General features: G+C 40.8%; 1 protein-coding gene across 1 annotated transcript; it reads left to right on the forward strand.

Annotated features, from left to right (window-relative positions):
- Positions 1-834: 834 nt before the first annotated feature.
- Positions 835-14573, forward strand: taf7 (TAF7 RNA polymerase II, TATA box binding protein (TBP)-associated factor). Its single transcript, XM_050042722.1, has 12 exons — positions 835-1024; positions 2249-2325; positions 2422-2500; positions 3347-3480; positions 3837-3957; positions 4093-4151; positions 4639-4711; positions 6571-6684; positions 8964-9158; positions 13007-13119; positions 13717-13776; positions 14171-14573. The coding sequence occupies exons 1-12, from the start codon at positions 1006-1008 to the stop codon at positions 14213-14215; spliced, it is 1089 nt and encodes a 362-aa protein (XP_049898679.1). The 5' UTR covers positions 835-1005; the 3' UTR covers positions 14216-14573.
- Positions 14574-14948: the final 375 nt, after the last annotated feature.

The raw sequence follows: 14948 nt of genomic DNA on the forward strand, positions 1-14948 counted from the left end.
GTGATTGATCAAAAATGTAGACCTGGATGTTTTTCACGGACCACTACCTCAGCTAATGATGCTAGCTCCAACTAAGGACTCTTATTGTGAAATCTCAAACTGTCATCATTCTGAAAAGGAAGTGAGACAAATAGCTGATAATTGGTCCATTTCTGTTACAATGACTAACTTTGCTCTTGTGTAAGAACAAAATTTAATGATTAAAAAAAACTAATTGTGTAGGACATGATAACGATTTCTATTTGGCCCGGGGCGTCTGTAATAACGGCTTTGCGTCACTAACAATACATATAGCATAACTATGTAAAAACAGCTGACTAAAATTGTAATATTTCGCTAAATGGGTGGCATTTGAGTAACATCTATTCATTTATTTATCTATTCATTTATTTATTTAATTATTTTTCCCGAAACTTGTCTGTGTATCAAGTCTCGCGATACAGAACAGAAGACGGGAATTAATGTAACGTTCCAAACTATCGGAAATTATTGTTTTCCCGTGTTAAATTTCATAAAGTCAGTGTATTGTTTAAACGACTGTACTTACATGTGGCAAAGCTTGTAGTTAGTTATGTACAAGATCTTCAGACAGCTCCACAGTGTCAGACAGCATAATGTCCCGCAACAACATCACAAACAAGCTAAAATCAACGAGAAAAGCAAGTGACACGACTACTATATCCTAAGAATTTGTTTAGAAGGGTTGATGTTATACTGGAAGGCACGAAGGATATCTGAGAAAGAGAGATAAGCTGTCATTTCATCTAGGGTGCTGGAAAGTGTGCTGAAAACATGTCTATTGCTGTAAGAAACATTAGAAATTTCCGAGGAGTCCCTGAATGCAGCAAGAACCTATCACCATTGTATTCGTCTCGGTCATGTCTGCACCAGCTTGGTTTTGCTAAGCTGCGCTGCATTTTTAATCAAAACCCACGTATTTGGGTGTTATTCTTTATCATTTAGGCACATTTATGCAGCTGCACCGTCCATATTACAAAGACGAAGATGACATCTAAACTGAAAGGTACGTTAAAAGCCGGTGCTATTAATTTAGCCTAACAAAGCTAACGATAGCTAGCCTTATCTTTTGTAAACATGCTGCCACTGTTCATGTAACTTCGGTGAAATGAATTAATTATAACAGGTCAAATTGCGGGATTTTGGTTGCTGCAAGTTATGAACAGTAGTATTTGCACTTCAAAGTTTGTAGCGGTTTTACTAGGGTTGTCTGTAGCATCATACACAGGTTGTTATAACCATGCTAACGTACATTAGCCTAACGGTACACGAACTGCGATTAATAACGCTATAGCGTAAGATCTATAAGAAGTGAGCTGTATCTGCGTTTGCTCTTGTCATAAAATTGATTATAATGTACATAAGAGGTTTAATTTAGGATAAAGTTACTCAGCTAGTCGTAGTTTAAACACTTATTTACACTCCCGTCGGCTAAACACAGAGGCCATTCATACCAAGATGTGTCAAACAACAGTCTTTTATTGAACTTATAACTAATGTAATACTTTTGAGCAATGTAATGATAGTGCTGCTTTATTTATAGTGATGATAGCTGAGAAAAGGTTTTGATTTGACTACTTTATTATTTATCAACACTAAAATATGATAAACCATAAAAGATATATTACATTCTCCAACAGTGCAGTTGTCTGAATGTATACCAAGAAGTTGTAATGTATAGCCTAGCTAATGCATTACCTAGATTATACCCAATGACCTCTGCAGTACCAAAGCAGAACAGAACATTAGGATACTAGTAGCGAAGAAGTAAAACAAGTAATGTGTGAAATAAGCTGTGTTTTTTTTGTGGAAAAAATCATTTAAGAGACTGAATAAAAATACGATGATCATTAAAAGTTGTTAGAGGACTTTAAGTGAATTTTCACCAGACGGCTTTCAGTTAGTGTTGTACTAAAGATGTCTATCGGTGGATAGAGATGATCTAAGAGGTCTAGTTTGGGTGAAGGACCTTAAAAGCTCAGAAATATGAAATGAAATCGATCAGAAGACCAGACCACGCAAGCAGTAACATACTGTATTACTTCTTTTAGTGCGAAATAAGCAAGAGTACCCTCCTTTCATACTGAAACCAGATAGTTTGAACTAGCTGCACGCGTCAAACATCGCTGTGTGTTTGTAGTGCATTGTGTACATTGCATTCATAAATACATACCAAGCAGCAAAGAAGCTATTTTACCCCTTTGTTCATGCTGTTGTGTTTTGTTTCTAGCTGGGAAGGTCGGCTCAAAGAACAAGGAGGATGCTCCTTATGAGCTGGAGAGTCAGTTTGTCCTGAGGCTTCCTACGGTGAGACTGTTGTTCAACTGAAACAGATTATTTATATTAAATTCAATGTGACTGTTTGCTGAAAATTACATGGATTCATCTTTTTTTCTTTTACAGGAGTACGCCTCAACAGTAAGAAGGATTGCCCAGTCAAGCAGTATGAACATGAAAGACAGACTCACCATAGAGTTGCACCGTAAGCTGGTTTAGTAATCTTAGCACTGGCTTTTATGTCTGACCTGTGTGACATCACAGTTCAAACACCAATTTAATTTGTCTTACTAATCACTGTCATATCAAAGTTGTTAGGTAATCAATGTGAAATCTAGTCCAGAACATGTGAAATGTAAATATTTCTACGAGGAAAGATTTTCAGTCTTTGTAGTAATGTTATTAGGGAGTCACTGATATATCTTTGTACGAGCACTGCTGACTTAATTCACAAACAGTGGAATCAGTTTCACATTCTGCAGCTGTAAATATTAGGTCAGCTGGAATTTACTTTTAAGTTTTGGTGCAATACTTACTACCATTTTCAGTCTAACAACTAAGTTCAAATGTCACAGTCTTTACCACTAAATAGTCGTAAGCTATACATGTCTGAATACTAGGGCTGCATGATATATTGTTTTTTTTTAATTGCCATTGCAATGTTAACTTGCATGATAAACACATCACGAAAGACTACAATATTGCACACTGACTTTTTGAGTTAGTTGAAAGAGAGTAAAGCTGAAAGAAAACTTTACTTTAAAATGAAACTATCATTCTCTTTTTTATTGGTGCCTTTTGTGTGCAGTTCATGATCCTTTCCTTTTTTTAATTAAACAAGCAATTTGTTGTATTTTAGCAGTATACTGTGCAGATAAGCAGAACTGAGTGCACATTAATGACTGTTTATTAATCCCAACAAATATCATTATCGTGCAGCCCTATTTTGCACCTGCATTTATACATTCTGTTTTTTTTTCTGTCAGTGGTTACCCTTGTCTTACACACAACATCTCATTATAATCAATTATGTCGTCCCTCTTCTTTGTAGCTGATGGTCGTCATGGCATAGTGAGAGTAGACCGCGTCCCTTTGGCCTGCAAACTGGTGGATCTGCCCTGTATGATCGAGTCCCTAAAGACGGTGGACAAGAAGACATTTTACAAGACTGCTGATGTCTGCCAGGTAAACCACTGCAGTGTCATTAAATTAAGGACGTCATCTTCGTTGGATACATTTCTTGTTCAAGTTTAGGATGATGATTGGGAATAAAAAGCCTGGTAGAGGAGCGTAGTGGTATTAGAAGATAAGGATGTGAAATTCATTGGATACAAGTGTTGTTTTCAACATTTAAAACATTTTTGTTGTTAAGTTTAGGACACCAAGTGAGAATAAAAAGCACTTTTTTATAAAAGAAATTAACGTTTAAAACTAAGGTTTCAACGCAGATTTTCTTGTTTGTTATAATACCGTAATACAAGAGCATTAATCAGCAGAGCAAAGAGTAATTTACCATTCGTTTTTTTCATCCCTTGGGTTAGATGCTGGTATGTACACTAGATGGAGACCTTTACCCTCCTTTAGAGGAACCAACTGGAACGGACCCTAAGAGCAAGAAGAAGGACAAAGACAAGGACAAGAAATTTGTCTGGAACCATGGCAGTGAGTAGACACAACAGCTTTTTGAGCTGTCAGCGCTGAAAACTTGGCACATCAGCAATTCAGGAGGCATAATTTGCCCCTTCACGGCTGATTGAGTCATCTTGACTTAACTAATCCTGTTGTTTTGGTCTTCAGTCACCTGCCCTCTGAAGAACACACGCAAGAGGAGATTTCGGAAAACGGCGAAAAAGAAGGTTTTGACATTTTCATTTCCCCTTCAGCACTCCCCTCCCCTTTCCCATCCATCTCTTTAGCATCCTGCCTGATGATCATCTCTTTCCTAGGCTCTCTTCCAACAAGACATTTACATTTCATAAAACAGGGACTGTGGTGAAAGTGAAAACTAAGATTTACATATAAATAAAGCCTTTCCATCTAAGTTTGCCCGAAAGGCATGCGAAAAAGCAATTTCACTATTGCTTTGATCAAAGTGAAAGCGAGTGTGGTTGAGCACTACACTTCTACTTTGTCTTCTGAATAAATCTTCCTGAAGGTGCACAGCCGAGCCATATTGATTTGGCCCCTTCTGTTTTTAATCGCTAATGTGCTTCCTGGCATACGGCCAGCTGCTGTCTTTGTGTGTGTGTGTGTGTTTGAGGAAGAGAGAGACAGAGGTAGAGAACGAGAGAGATGCTGCTACCGCTGCATGTAACCCAATCTCTTTCTCTCTCTCTCTCGCAGTACATTGAATCCCCTGATGTGGAAAAAGAAGTGAAGAGACTGCTGAGCACCGACGCCGAGGCTGTCAGTGTCCGTATCCTTTTGACATCCGCACATATTCTGCACATCCATTTTGCAAAGCCAAAAAAGATAACCTATCACCAGTGTAACCAAGCAAAACAACAACAGTGTTTATGTCATGTAACAGCAAGAAACAGCTGGTAATGTAGAATCAAATCATCCCCTGACTCCAAGCCATGGTTTAAGCTTTTAAAGGAACAGTTAGTAAGATTTAGGGGATTTAGTGCCATCTAGTGGTAAGGATTGCAGATTGCAACCAGCTGAAACTTCACCTGACTAGAATTCCTTCAGTGTTCATGGTTCAAGAGGTTTTTATCGTGAGCCACATTTTTCGCAGCTGTTACTTCCTCTTCAAAACAAAAGGACCAGGTGATCAAAACTAGTAATAACACTAATTAAAGCAGTTTCACATCACAGATCACTGTAAAAACACGGCGGTGGAACAGGGCGGATTCAGTGGAGAAGGACCCACTCCCTCTGTAGGTTTAGGGTGCGTTTACACCTGCCCAGTTTGGTTTGGTTCAATCCAGCTCAAGTTAGTTTGCCCCCTAAGTGCGGTTCATTTGGGCAGGTGTGAACACGGCAATCACACTCAGCTCTGCACCAAAACAACCAGACGGAGACCTTCTTGAAGAGGTGGTCTCGATCCGGTTACGAATCAACTCTGGTGCGGTTTGTTTTTGGTGATAACGTATTCCGATCTGGATCCGAACCAACTGCAGTCACATGACACATTGTTTGGGTTAAACATGAGCATGTTACAGTCCTGGAGGATTATTAATGTGCACCTCCTCCTGTACTGCCTTAATATGCACATTCAGCACATCCAATGCATCAAAACATTGTTTTCTAGTTGGAGCCGCGCCTCGTTTTCAAACTGTATGGTTTGACTAAAATGAACAATGACAGCAATATAGTCCACGATGAGCAGCGCTAAAATCAACCTGCGTAGTTGTCCCTCCATTGTGACATTAGAAAGTGTCACATTTATCTTGCAAGTGTACTCTTCTTCAGCGTTTTGTTACTTCCTGGATTTTTCCCACATGGAAATTCTGACCAATCAAGAGCAGCTTTCTTGCACAAGGCATTTGATCTGGTCCGCTTGTAACTGCTGCCGTGAGAACACGAACCAACTCTAGGCAATTAGACAACTTTGTAACAAAATTAGTCCCTGATTCAGACCAAAGCAAGACAACTCTAGGTCTGAGAGCAGCCTTAAACAGCTCATTCTGAGGTAACGAAAAAACAACAATCCATATTTCAGGTCATTATACACTAAAGAAAACATCCTTATTATATTATATTTCATATCTGCAAGTATATCCCTCTAAATCCTACAGCTCAAGATAGTTGATACTGTTTTGTCCTTTTAGTACAAATATAACCTCGCTCCCATCTACATCCAGAATAGGGTGATCTAAGGCCAAAGCGGGTGTCCTGACTCCTGCTGGCTCACCTGACTTGACTCTGTCTAATGCCTTTGTGAGAGAGATGCACTTTGCAAGGAGGCCATTAGCGCTCTAATGAAACTCTAAACTTGCCTGACAGAATAAGAGCACAGCAGGGCCGCTTTGAGTGCCTGCTTGCTGTGTGTTAATTGAGATGGACTGTTCATTATCATTGCTTAGTTGCTCACAGTGAAGCCAGATTCTAATGATAGTTTTAGTGTTTGCATGCAGCAGCAGACGTACACATGACACACTAATGAATGTGAAAGTTGAGGCAGTTCCTTTGGAGTATCATCCGGTTTTTACCCTTCAAGTCTACTTCAAAGGAGAGTTTTGAAGGAACATGAGTCTTTGAATGTAGGACTTCTGAAAGTGGAAGGGAATCTACAGAGAGGGTATGTTGACCTTAACACATGATGTTCAGGGTGGGAAATTATAGCAGAAGATGAGTCCAAGGAGGCTGATCAGCACGGCTCTCTGGGCAACCTGGACTCCTCTCCTGGCACCTCGGGACACAAGATGGGTCATGGGTCCTCTGGTAAGAGAAACATGGTTTTCATTAGTAAATCATGGAGAGTAAGATAAAGTGGTCTCAGAGTGCAAAGCCCGATCGATATTGTATTGTTGAGGCTGATATTGGTATTAAATGGTGATGTTAGATTGTCACATATTAGTTTTTAAACATTATCATGTAATATAAACAAAGATTTTTGATAAGGATCGCTTAAATTTGAACAAGATATGCACTAAGTGGGACATTTTAACTTGCCACCAACAAAGAAAGTAATGGAGACAGTTTCAGACCTATCTTAAGGGAATACTTCACTCCCCAAATGACATTTTGTATATCAATTACTCACCCCGTGTTACATCGAATAGGTAAAGAAAACTTTGTGTTCCTTGAATGCCTCCAGTGAACGAAGAATCCAAAAACTGCGAAAATTCTCGATGATTTTAAGTCACAGGCGACTGTTTTTAACAACAGCAAAACTATATCAGAACATCAGTTTACAAACTCTCACACAACTCGTTCAGTATAATCCAGGTCTCATGTATCCAGTCACTCAGTACAAGCAGCCCTTTTTGACAAGGAACTGAACTAAAAGTTAAATTTAATCTATGCTCTCTCCAAAGCCAGAGTCCATTGACAAAAACAGTAATTTTACCTCACTAAACACTGGAGCTGCTGGGCTATCGCTGCCTTAATCAGTAGATAGCTTGTGTTATTATGAAACTTTGGTGAATCTCTCTTTAAAACACAAAAGTCACACAATAACACAAACCAATTAACTTATCAAAGCAGCAGTACACCAGAGTCTGGCTTCGAAGAGAGCACAGATATGTTTCACTTTCAGTTTAGTTTTCCGTTTGAAAGGGCTGTCTGTCTGTTTGGGAAGTACCGAGCATATGAGTGGATAAATGACACTTAACCTGATTAACCTGCATGAGTTGTGTGAGAGTTTGTAAACATTTGTTTTGATACACTTTTACTGTTAAACATACTTGCTGATGATTCAATTCATCAAGCATTTATGGATTCTTTGTTCACCATAATAATAATAATAATAATAATAAATCGGTTTTATATAGCGCTTTTCTAGATACTCAAAGACGCTTTACAAAAGAATGAATTCAACAAAACACCTGGGGTCTCATTTATAAACACTGCACATGCACAATTTGAGGCCTGAAAGAGGTGTACACCACCTCCCACGGAAAAGCTGCGATCAATAAAATCAGACTTGATGGGAGAAGCTCTGACCCATGCTTATGAACATTTTGGAGACAGAAAATTGACAATGCAGATGGTGAGGTGGAAGCCTGATTGTAGAAATTGTCGATACTTTTTGGTGCTCACCATTTTTAGTTTTTATCTAGACAGTTTTAGTATGGAGCCTACGCATTGTTTTATAAATGAGAGCCCAAGCGAGTGATTGATTTACAAATGGTCATTTGGAGGCTGAAGTATTCCTTTAAAAGTATCTTAAGCATTTTTGTGCTGCAATTTTTGTTCCTTACCGTCTGACATAAACACAGGTATATATATCTGCAGTAAGCTAATATTGACCAGTTTATTTCTCCAGCTAAAAAGCCACGTCAGCTCTGATGTAAATCTACAATGTATTTGTGAACAGTGAATAAACTAGGCCTGATTTTTTGGGGGGGTTATAAAATGTGCAGCTGTTTTAAAATGGCACAGCCTGCTCGTGTGATTGACCTGACTGTTGTACAACGATTTCTATGATACTCTCCTCACCTCACCAGCGGAGGTTTCCTACTTCATTTTCAACATGCACACTGCCCTTGTCACTCTTGATAGCCTCTGCCCCAGTGGTTTGAAATGGAAATAGAGCGCACCCAAGCATTAGTTACTCTTTGGCCTTAAGATTATTTTTGCCTCTGGAAAACCTTCTTAGCTCCTCCGTGCATAGTAAGTGCTTACACTTATGGGTACTTCAATGACAGTTGTGCCTGAGTCGCATGACTAATATATCTTTTTAAAAATGTAGTGGCACAGTGTTGTAACAAAGACATAACAAGATCAGAACTATTTGAAAAGCACTGATTTACGTCCTGCTATGTGACTAAAGCACCAAGTGTCAAAGCACAGTAGTTGTGTGCCTGTCTGCTCACATGCTGGGTGTTTGGAGTCCACATTAATCTCACCTGGTTTACGCCATGCGGGACAATAGCTCTAACTTCTGCTTCTCACTAGACTGTTGTCTCTGTGACCTAAATCAAACCCCAGCAAGTGTTCTCGCTGTTCCCATCTTTGTGTCCACGTTAATAACACTAATGTGCATTCCGCATGGCCAGTCCAGCGTGACGAACTGAGGGAAATCTTCAACGACATCAGCAGCTCCAGCGAGGATGAGGAGGATGAAGGGGACCGGCACGAGGACGAGGACCTGAATATCATGGACACGGAGGATGATCTGGTTCGACAGCTCCAGGAGAAGCTCAACGAGTCTGATTCTGCACAGACTGAAAGTGATAGGAACAACCAGATAGGTGAGATGATATCAGCGTTTCTACACAGAGCTGGTAAACTATAAAATGTGTTTGAATATTAACAGGTTTGGATGAATGTTGGTGGTTGCATGACAAATTTATTATGTTCCTGACATAGAGAGATAAAACAATTAATTATTTAAGTCCTTTATCATGAAAAAGTTTTTACTTGTTCAAGCTTCTTTATTGTCTATATTTTATCATTTTAAATGAGCTGTATATGACATTCAGAGCAAATCTATGATTCTGAGCTGGGATTTTCTACATATGGCTCTCAGGTAGCTGAGCCAGCAGCTAACGGTGCTAACAGTGCAAACAGTGCTGACAGATCTAACAGTGTTAACCTTGGGTTAACCGGAGGGATGGTGTTGGGCTTTTGCCACGACACAGTCGGTGTTATAACCGTCCGTAACTGCTGTGTGTATGTAGTGCAGAGTGGCAGTGATCAACTCGCCAGAGGGATACACACACAGGGACTTACATGCACAGCACACAGAGCGAACGTGACTTAATTCTTTGATCAGGACACTATTACTTCACTATACCTTTACTAACAATTAGTTGTTTGCTGCTGTGATTTTAAGTGCTATATCACAGGCAGCTGGACTTCCCTGAGTTTCATGAAGACCTGAAGAAGCCTCTTGGATGAGAAACATCTTCAAGAAACCCAAGCAAGTTGCCTGTGATAAAGCACTTAAAGGGATAGTGCACCCAAAAATGAAAATTCAGCCATTATCTACTCACCCATATGCCGAGGGAGGCCCTGGTGAAGTTTTAGAGTCCTCACATCCCTTGCGGAGATCGGCGGGCGGAGCGGATAGCACACCTAATGGCAGATGGCGCCCCAGACTAACGTCCAAGAACAAAAAATTGAATCCACAGAGTACCTCCATACTGCTCATCCATAGTGATCCAAGTGTGCTGCAGCCGCGGCATAAAAAGTTGTTTCGAAAAACATCATATGAACTCTGTTTTTAGCCTCACTGTAGCCTGTAGCTCTGACTGCTTCTCTGTGCTCCGCGTTCACGTGTGCGCGCCTGCGCGAGACCAGCGAAAGCATGAGCTTTGCTCACCCGTGTTTACATCATGTGACACGTGCACCGCAGGGAGAGACAGCAGTAGCCACAGTCGCTAAAAGATAATTTGCACTACGGTCTTTTAGCAAAGGACAGCCCAACATGTCTGAAGACTTTGAAATTGAGGAGGAACAGCATTTCTTTGTTGAGCCGTATTTATTTGAGCCCCAGTATTCCGTCCGTATACTCGGGCTCAAACAAATACGGTAAAATAAAATAGAAATACAGTTTGCATATCACGTACAAATTGTTAACAGTTCAAAAACTCAGGTCTGAAAATGGTGGTGGAATATTGTAACTGAAAAACAAGTTGAAACTCTTTGGTATGTAACCTATGGATGTATGGACCATATGGACGTATGTGTGTGTTTATGTACATCTGTTATAAAGGTGAGAATGTGTAAGTTATTCAGAAGAAGTGTGTGTATGTAGGTGGAGGAAGTAAGTGCAGCTTTAGAATTACGCAATTTCTCCTGCTGTGCTTGCAACTTGCATCACACCTCGGTGTGAATGCTGATTCTTTCTGCCAACTTATATTCTGTCATTTTTCAGTCAAAGAGGTCACAGCCGAGAACTTGGCATGCTGTTCTCAGAATGCACTCGTAGACGTGAGACATGAAATTAAATCAAACCCCTTTTGATACTTGTCAAAGTAGAGGTCATAAATAACCTTAGCCAGGTGTCTGTGGTTGATCAGAGCTGAGTTTTCTAGGCCAGACATCACGCACACACTCATGAGTAGCCCTACTTTGACTTAAATACACGTGCTGCGCCCACAGAGATGCACACACAGACAGCTCTCCTCCTCGATTTAACAGTCTGACAGGTGTTGTGGCCCAGCGTGAACCTCAGACAGCTGTCCAGCCTGACAGCTCAATGCCTCCTTATCTACATACATGGAGCTGTCAGTCAACACCACTACCGGTCAGCTCCACTGCTGCAGTCAAGCAGAGCTGGAGTCTGGCTGTGTGTGTGTGTGTGTGTGTGTGTGTGTGTGTGTGTGTGTGTGTGTGTGTGTGTGTGTGTGTGTGTGTGTGTGTGTTTTTCTGGCAGCCTTGCAAAGTTGTAATAAATGGGACTTCAGGTACGCCTCCCTGCTTGGCTTTGCATATTAGATGGGCTTTATCAGAGCACTGAGAGTCAGTTTGGGGGGGAAGCAGAGGATGAGCACAATTAGTTTGGAAGTTAGTTGATGGTGATGGTGATGGAGCCACAGGTTGTTGTTGTGAGACACAATCACTTTGGCTGGATTTAATGAGAACCCTCTGTGGAGCCCGGAGCAGACTGATTTAGTTGTGTCTTTTAGTGCTCCGGCCTGCTGGCTCACGTCCTGTTAAATGGATTTGTTGTTCCCATTAACTGCAATTTGTCAACTGAAATGGAGGCATCCTTGTGGTTCAACAAGCTAAGGTGCATATCTTACCATCACGGCTTTGTGAGTGTAGCGTTGCTCTCAAATTATGTCACATCATCACTCCGGCTTTCTCTATCTACTCCTCACAATAAAGCATAAATGACATGCTGTCTGATAGGGATGTGTCGATTAAACATTGCCACCCTCACTAGTCGGCACCACAAATACGAGTCGGTTTAACTTATTAAGATAACTAGAGGAAAACAAGTTTGGATCGACATGCGTGACTAACCACCAGCTCTGAGCATCAACAACTTTCTCTCTCGCACACACACATGTGCGCTCTCAGACTCACACACAGTCACGCCGGCTGCTGGATGTCGTTGAGTGCTTAGGATGTTATTAGTTGGGTCCATTGGAAATCCTGATACCCCTTTTCCACTAACTTAAAACAGGCTCCATTCACGTTCCCGCACCTAATTTCAAACCTCTCAAAGCATTTCGACCAAAAATAAATTAGCTTGGAATCTAAAAGGTTTGTCCCCAGCTCGAATCAAACCTTGACCTGATGTGCAAACCGTGACGACATCAGTGGGCGTGGCATATTCCACAGGTTGGAAAGAGAGGATGCTGGGGCAAGAATAAAGATTAGAAAACAGAGCGTGCAGTGGTCTCATTAATAGTTGCTTGTTTTTTGGATAAAAATCAATATCTGTAATAACAGAACAAAAGCTCACAGGTAATCAATGCAACCTGCTGTCTTGCTACTACTGTTCACCTCTGTTTTACATGATGCAGCGTTTTCCGTTAATGGCGCCTTCTTGATGACAATGGTTCCACTTAAAACCAGTAGAAACATGGGCTGGTTTATGTGATGGCACCAAAGTTCCAAGAATCCTGAACAGAACCGACTGAAGGGAGTTTGGTAGAGAAGGGGTATGAGAAGCCTGGACGTATGTGTGTGTGTCGTGTCAATTTGTGTGCATGAGAGAGTTACCTCTTGAGTGTGTGTGTGTGTGTGTGTGTGTGTGTGTGTGTGTGTGTGTGTGTGTGTGTGTGTGTTTTTGGATGGAGATGAGGTGGAATGTTAAATACTCAGTAAATAAGTGTTATTTGTTAATTCTTTATTTGTGAGATGTTGTCATGTTTGCAAGGAATTGCTGGAAAATGTCATTAACGATTTCAAGTGGCTCTTATAATATGCGCAGTGTATGATTCTGACTGTGTTTAACTTTACAGATTAAATTGTGCTAAATTTTGACGGTTTTATGAATGTTTTCTTACTTTTAGACTAGTCGACAGGTCTAAGTTTAAACTTTTGTTTAAACAACAGGGAAATAAGTAATTAGAAACATCCCTACTGTCAGTGTTCTTTGTGACAGTGGTTAATGTGTGAACCTCCTGCTGTTTTCCTGCAGTAATGGAGTATCAGGTGCAGATCAATGGCATCAAGGCCAAGCTCCAGGAAACCCGCGCACGGAAGAAACAGCAGGAGGAGCTCATCATGAAAGTGGAAAACCAGGCGCTCAAAGTAAGCAGCAAACACACACACACACACACAGTTTTCTCACTAATTCAGAAACTAGGTCTTCATGTACAGAAACATAAACAAGAACATGCAGATGAGCTTGGAGGCAGAAGTCTTCATGCAGCATAAGTTCTCTCAACAGTGATGTGAGACAACATAAAAACAGCTGATTACACAGTGTTGGAGGCCATTTTTCATATTTTTTAAGCCTTAAATATTACATTTTCCCATCAGCTTGTCACTATAGAAGCATTTCTATGCAGAAAAAGTGGCATGAAAATTCATTGTTCTGCCAGGCGCTCTTTAGTGGAGACTTTTCAATGAGTGAAACATGAGCAGACATGGCCCTTTTTACATTGCCATTTAGAGCTCTCATTGCCCGGTGTTTTGGGAGCGTCAAAGCCCCATCTCCAGTCGTTATTATCACAGTCGCAGGGAAAAGGTCAGCTGTCTCTGACTGGCATTCCAAGTGGCCTTTCTGTCAGAGAGGAGATGGCGACACGAGCAGCCCAGGCAGACACGCATTTAAAGCCATCACAGTTTAATGAGGCTCAGCATGTCGGCGCGAACAAATCTTGTTTGTCTCTTCTCTTCTCACAGAATCGTTTCCAAGCTTTGTTGGATGAGATTATTCAGCAGGAGGAGCGCGAGATGGAGCAGGTGAGAACCTTTCCGTAAAAGCCGTGGATCAGTGCCTCGCTGTGAGCTCTCCACAGCTTTCAGCACTTTGCATGAATTTATCTTGTATAAATGTCAAATAGTGTGTTAGCAGATGGCATTGTGCTCGCTGTCCTTTTTAGACCCAACGGTTTTCATGCCTGATAGCAGGGTTCAAATTCAATCAAGTGAAATTTAATTTGTCAGCAGTGACCAGCGGAGTCCCCTCTGCAGCTATGGCATAGCGGCCACCCACTGTCTTGGGTCGTTGTTTGTATTGACAAATGAAGGCAGCAAATTAATGTGAAAAGACATGTTAATCATCATCCACTTACCCTCCAATTACACCCCGGGGCTGTCGGGCATCAATCACCACTTCTATTTTCTGCTCCAACAGCTGGCCTCCCTGCAGGAGCAGCTGGACTCACTGATCGAGAAGTGACCACCAGGGGGCAGCCTCATGTCATCTTCAGCCACACATACACACACGTGAGGAAGAGGAGGAGAAGCCTTCATCCAGGAAGGAGGGAGTCTTTATTAGCTGACTTGCTGTGTCATTCCTTTCAGTTTGTCTTGCCATACATTATTCACACAGCATACTGATTTATGTATTAAAAGACAGTTTTTATTAGGTTGACAGAATTTGTTTGTTACTGTATGATTTAAATATTTGGCTTCAACTGTGAATATTTTTACTTGTCATCGTGAAGCTAAATGTTCTCTCAGACAAAACACCTTCTTTGTATTTCATTTCATTCTTTTCATGAAGAATAAATTACAGTGATACGAGTATCAAAGAACTGGAAACTGTTTTGTTTTTTCATCAGAGCACAGATTGTACATGTGGGCAGTTTGATGTTGGTCATTAACGTCCTTTTTACTGTCGTTATGTGAATGAAACTTCCTCACAAATTGTTAGAAACACAGAAACTAAAATTGGAGCATCTTTTTTTTACCGTCAAAGGGATTTTTCAAAGGGAACGTTTTTTGTCAATGGAGTCTGGCTTTGAGGAGAACATAGATATGTTTCACTTTCAGTTCAGTTTTAGATAGTAAGGATTTAGCAAATACAGAGAGTGTGGGAGGTACATCACACCAATCCTGGCTTCCCTACACTGGTTACCTGTTGCTTTTAGAATTGATTTTAAGATCGTATTGATTAATTACAAAGCCCT

This window comes from Epinephelus moara, chromosome 4 (assembly GCF_006386435.1).
Source record: "Epinephelus moara isolate mb chromosome 4, YSFRI_EMoa_1.0, whole genome shotgun sequence".
Classification (NCBI taxonomy): Eukaryota; Metazoa; Chordata; class Actinopteri; order Perciformes; family Serranidae; genus Epinephelus; species Epinephelus moara.

What these genes read in the sequence shown, in the direction of transcription:
- taf7 (XM_050042722.1), top strand. An exon ending in TTGTCCTGAGGCTTCCTACG is followed by an intron (nt 2,326 to 2,421) that starts GTGAGACTGTTG and finishes TTTCTTTTACAG; the next exon opens with GAGTACGCCTCAACAGTAAG. An exon ending in TGATAGGAACAACCAGATAG is followed by an intron (nt 9,159 to 13,006) that starts GTGAGATGATAT and finishes GTTTTCCTGCAG; the next exon opens with TAATGGAGTATCAGGTGCAG.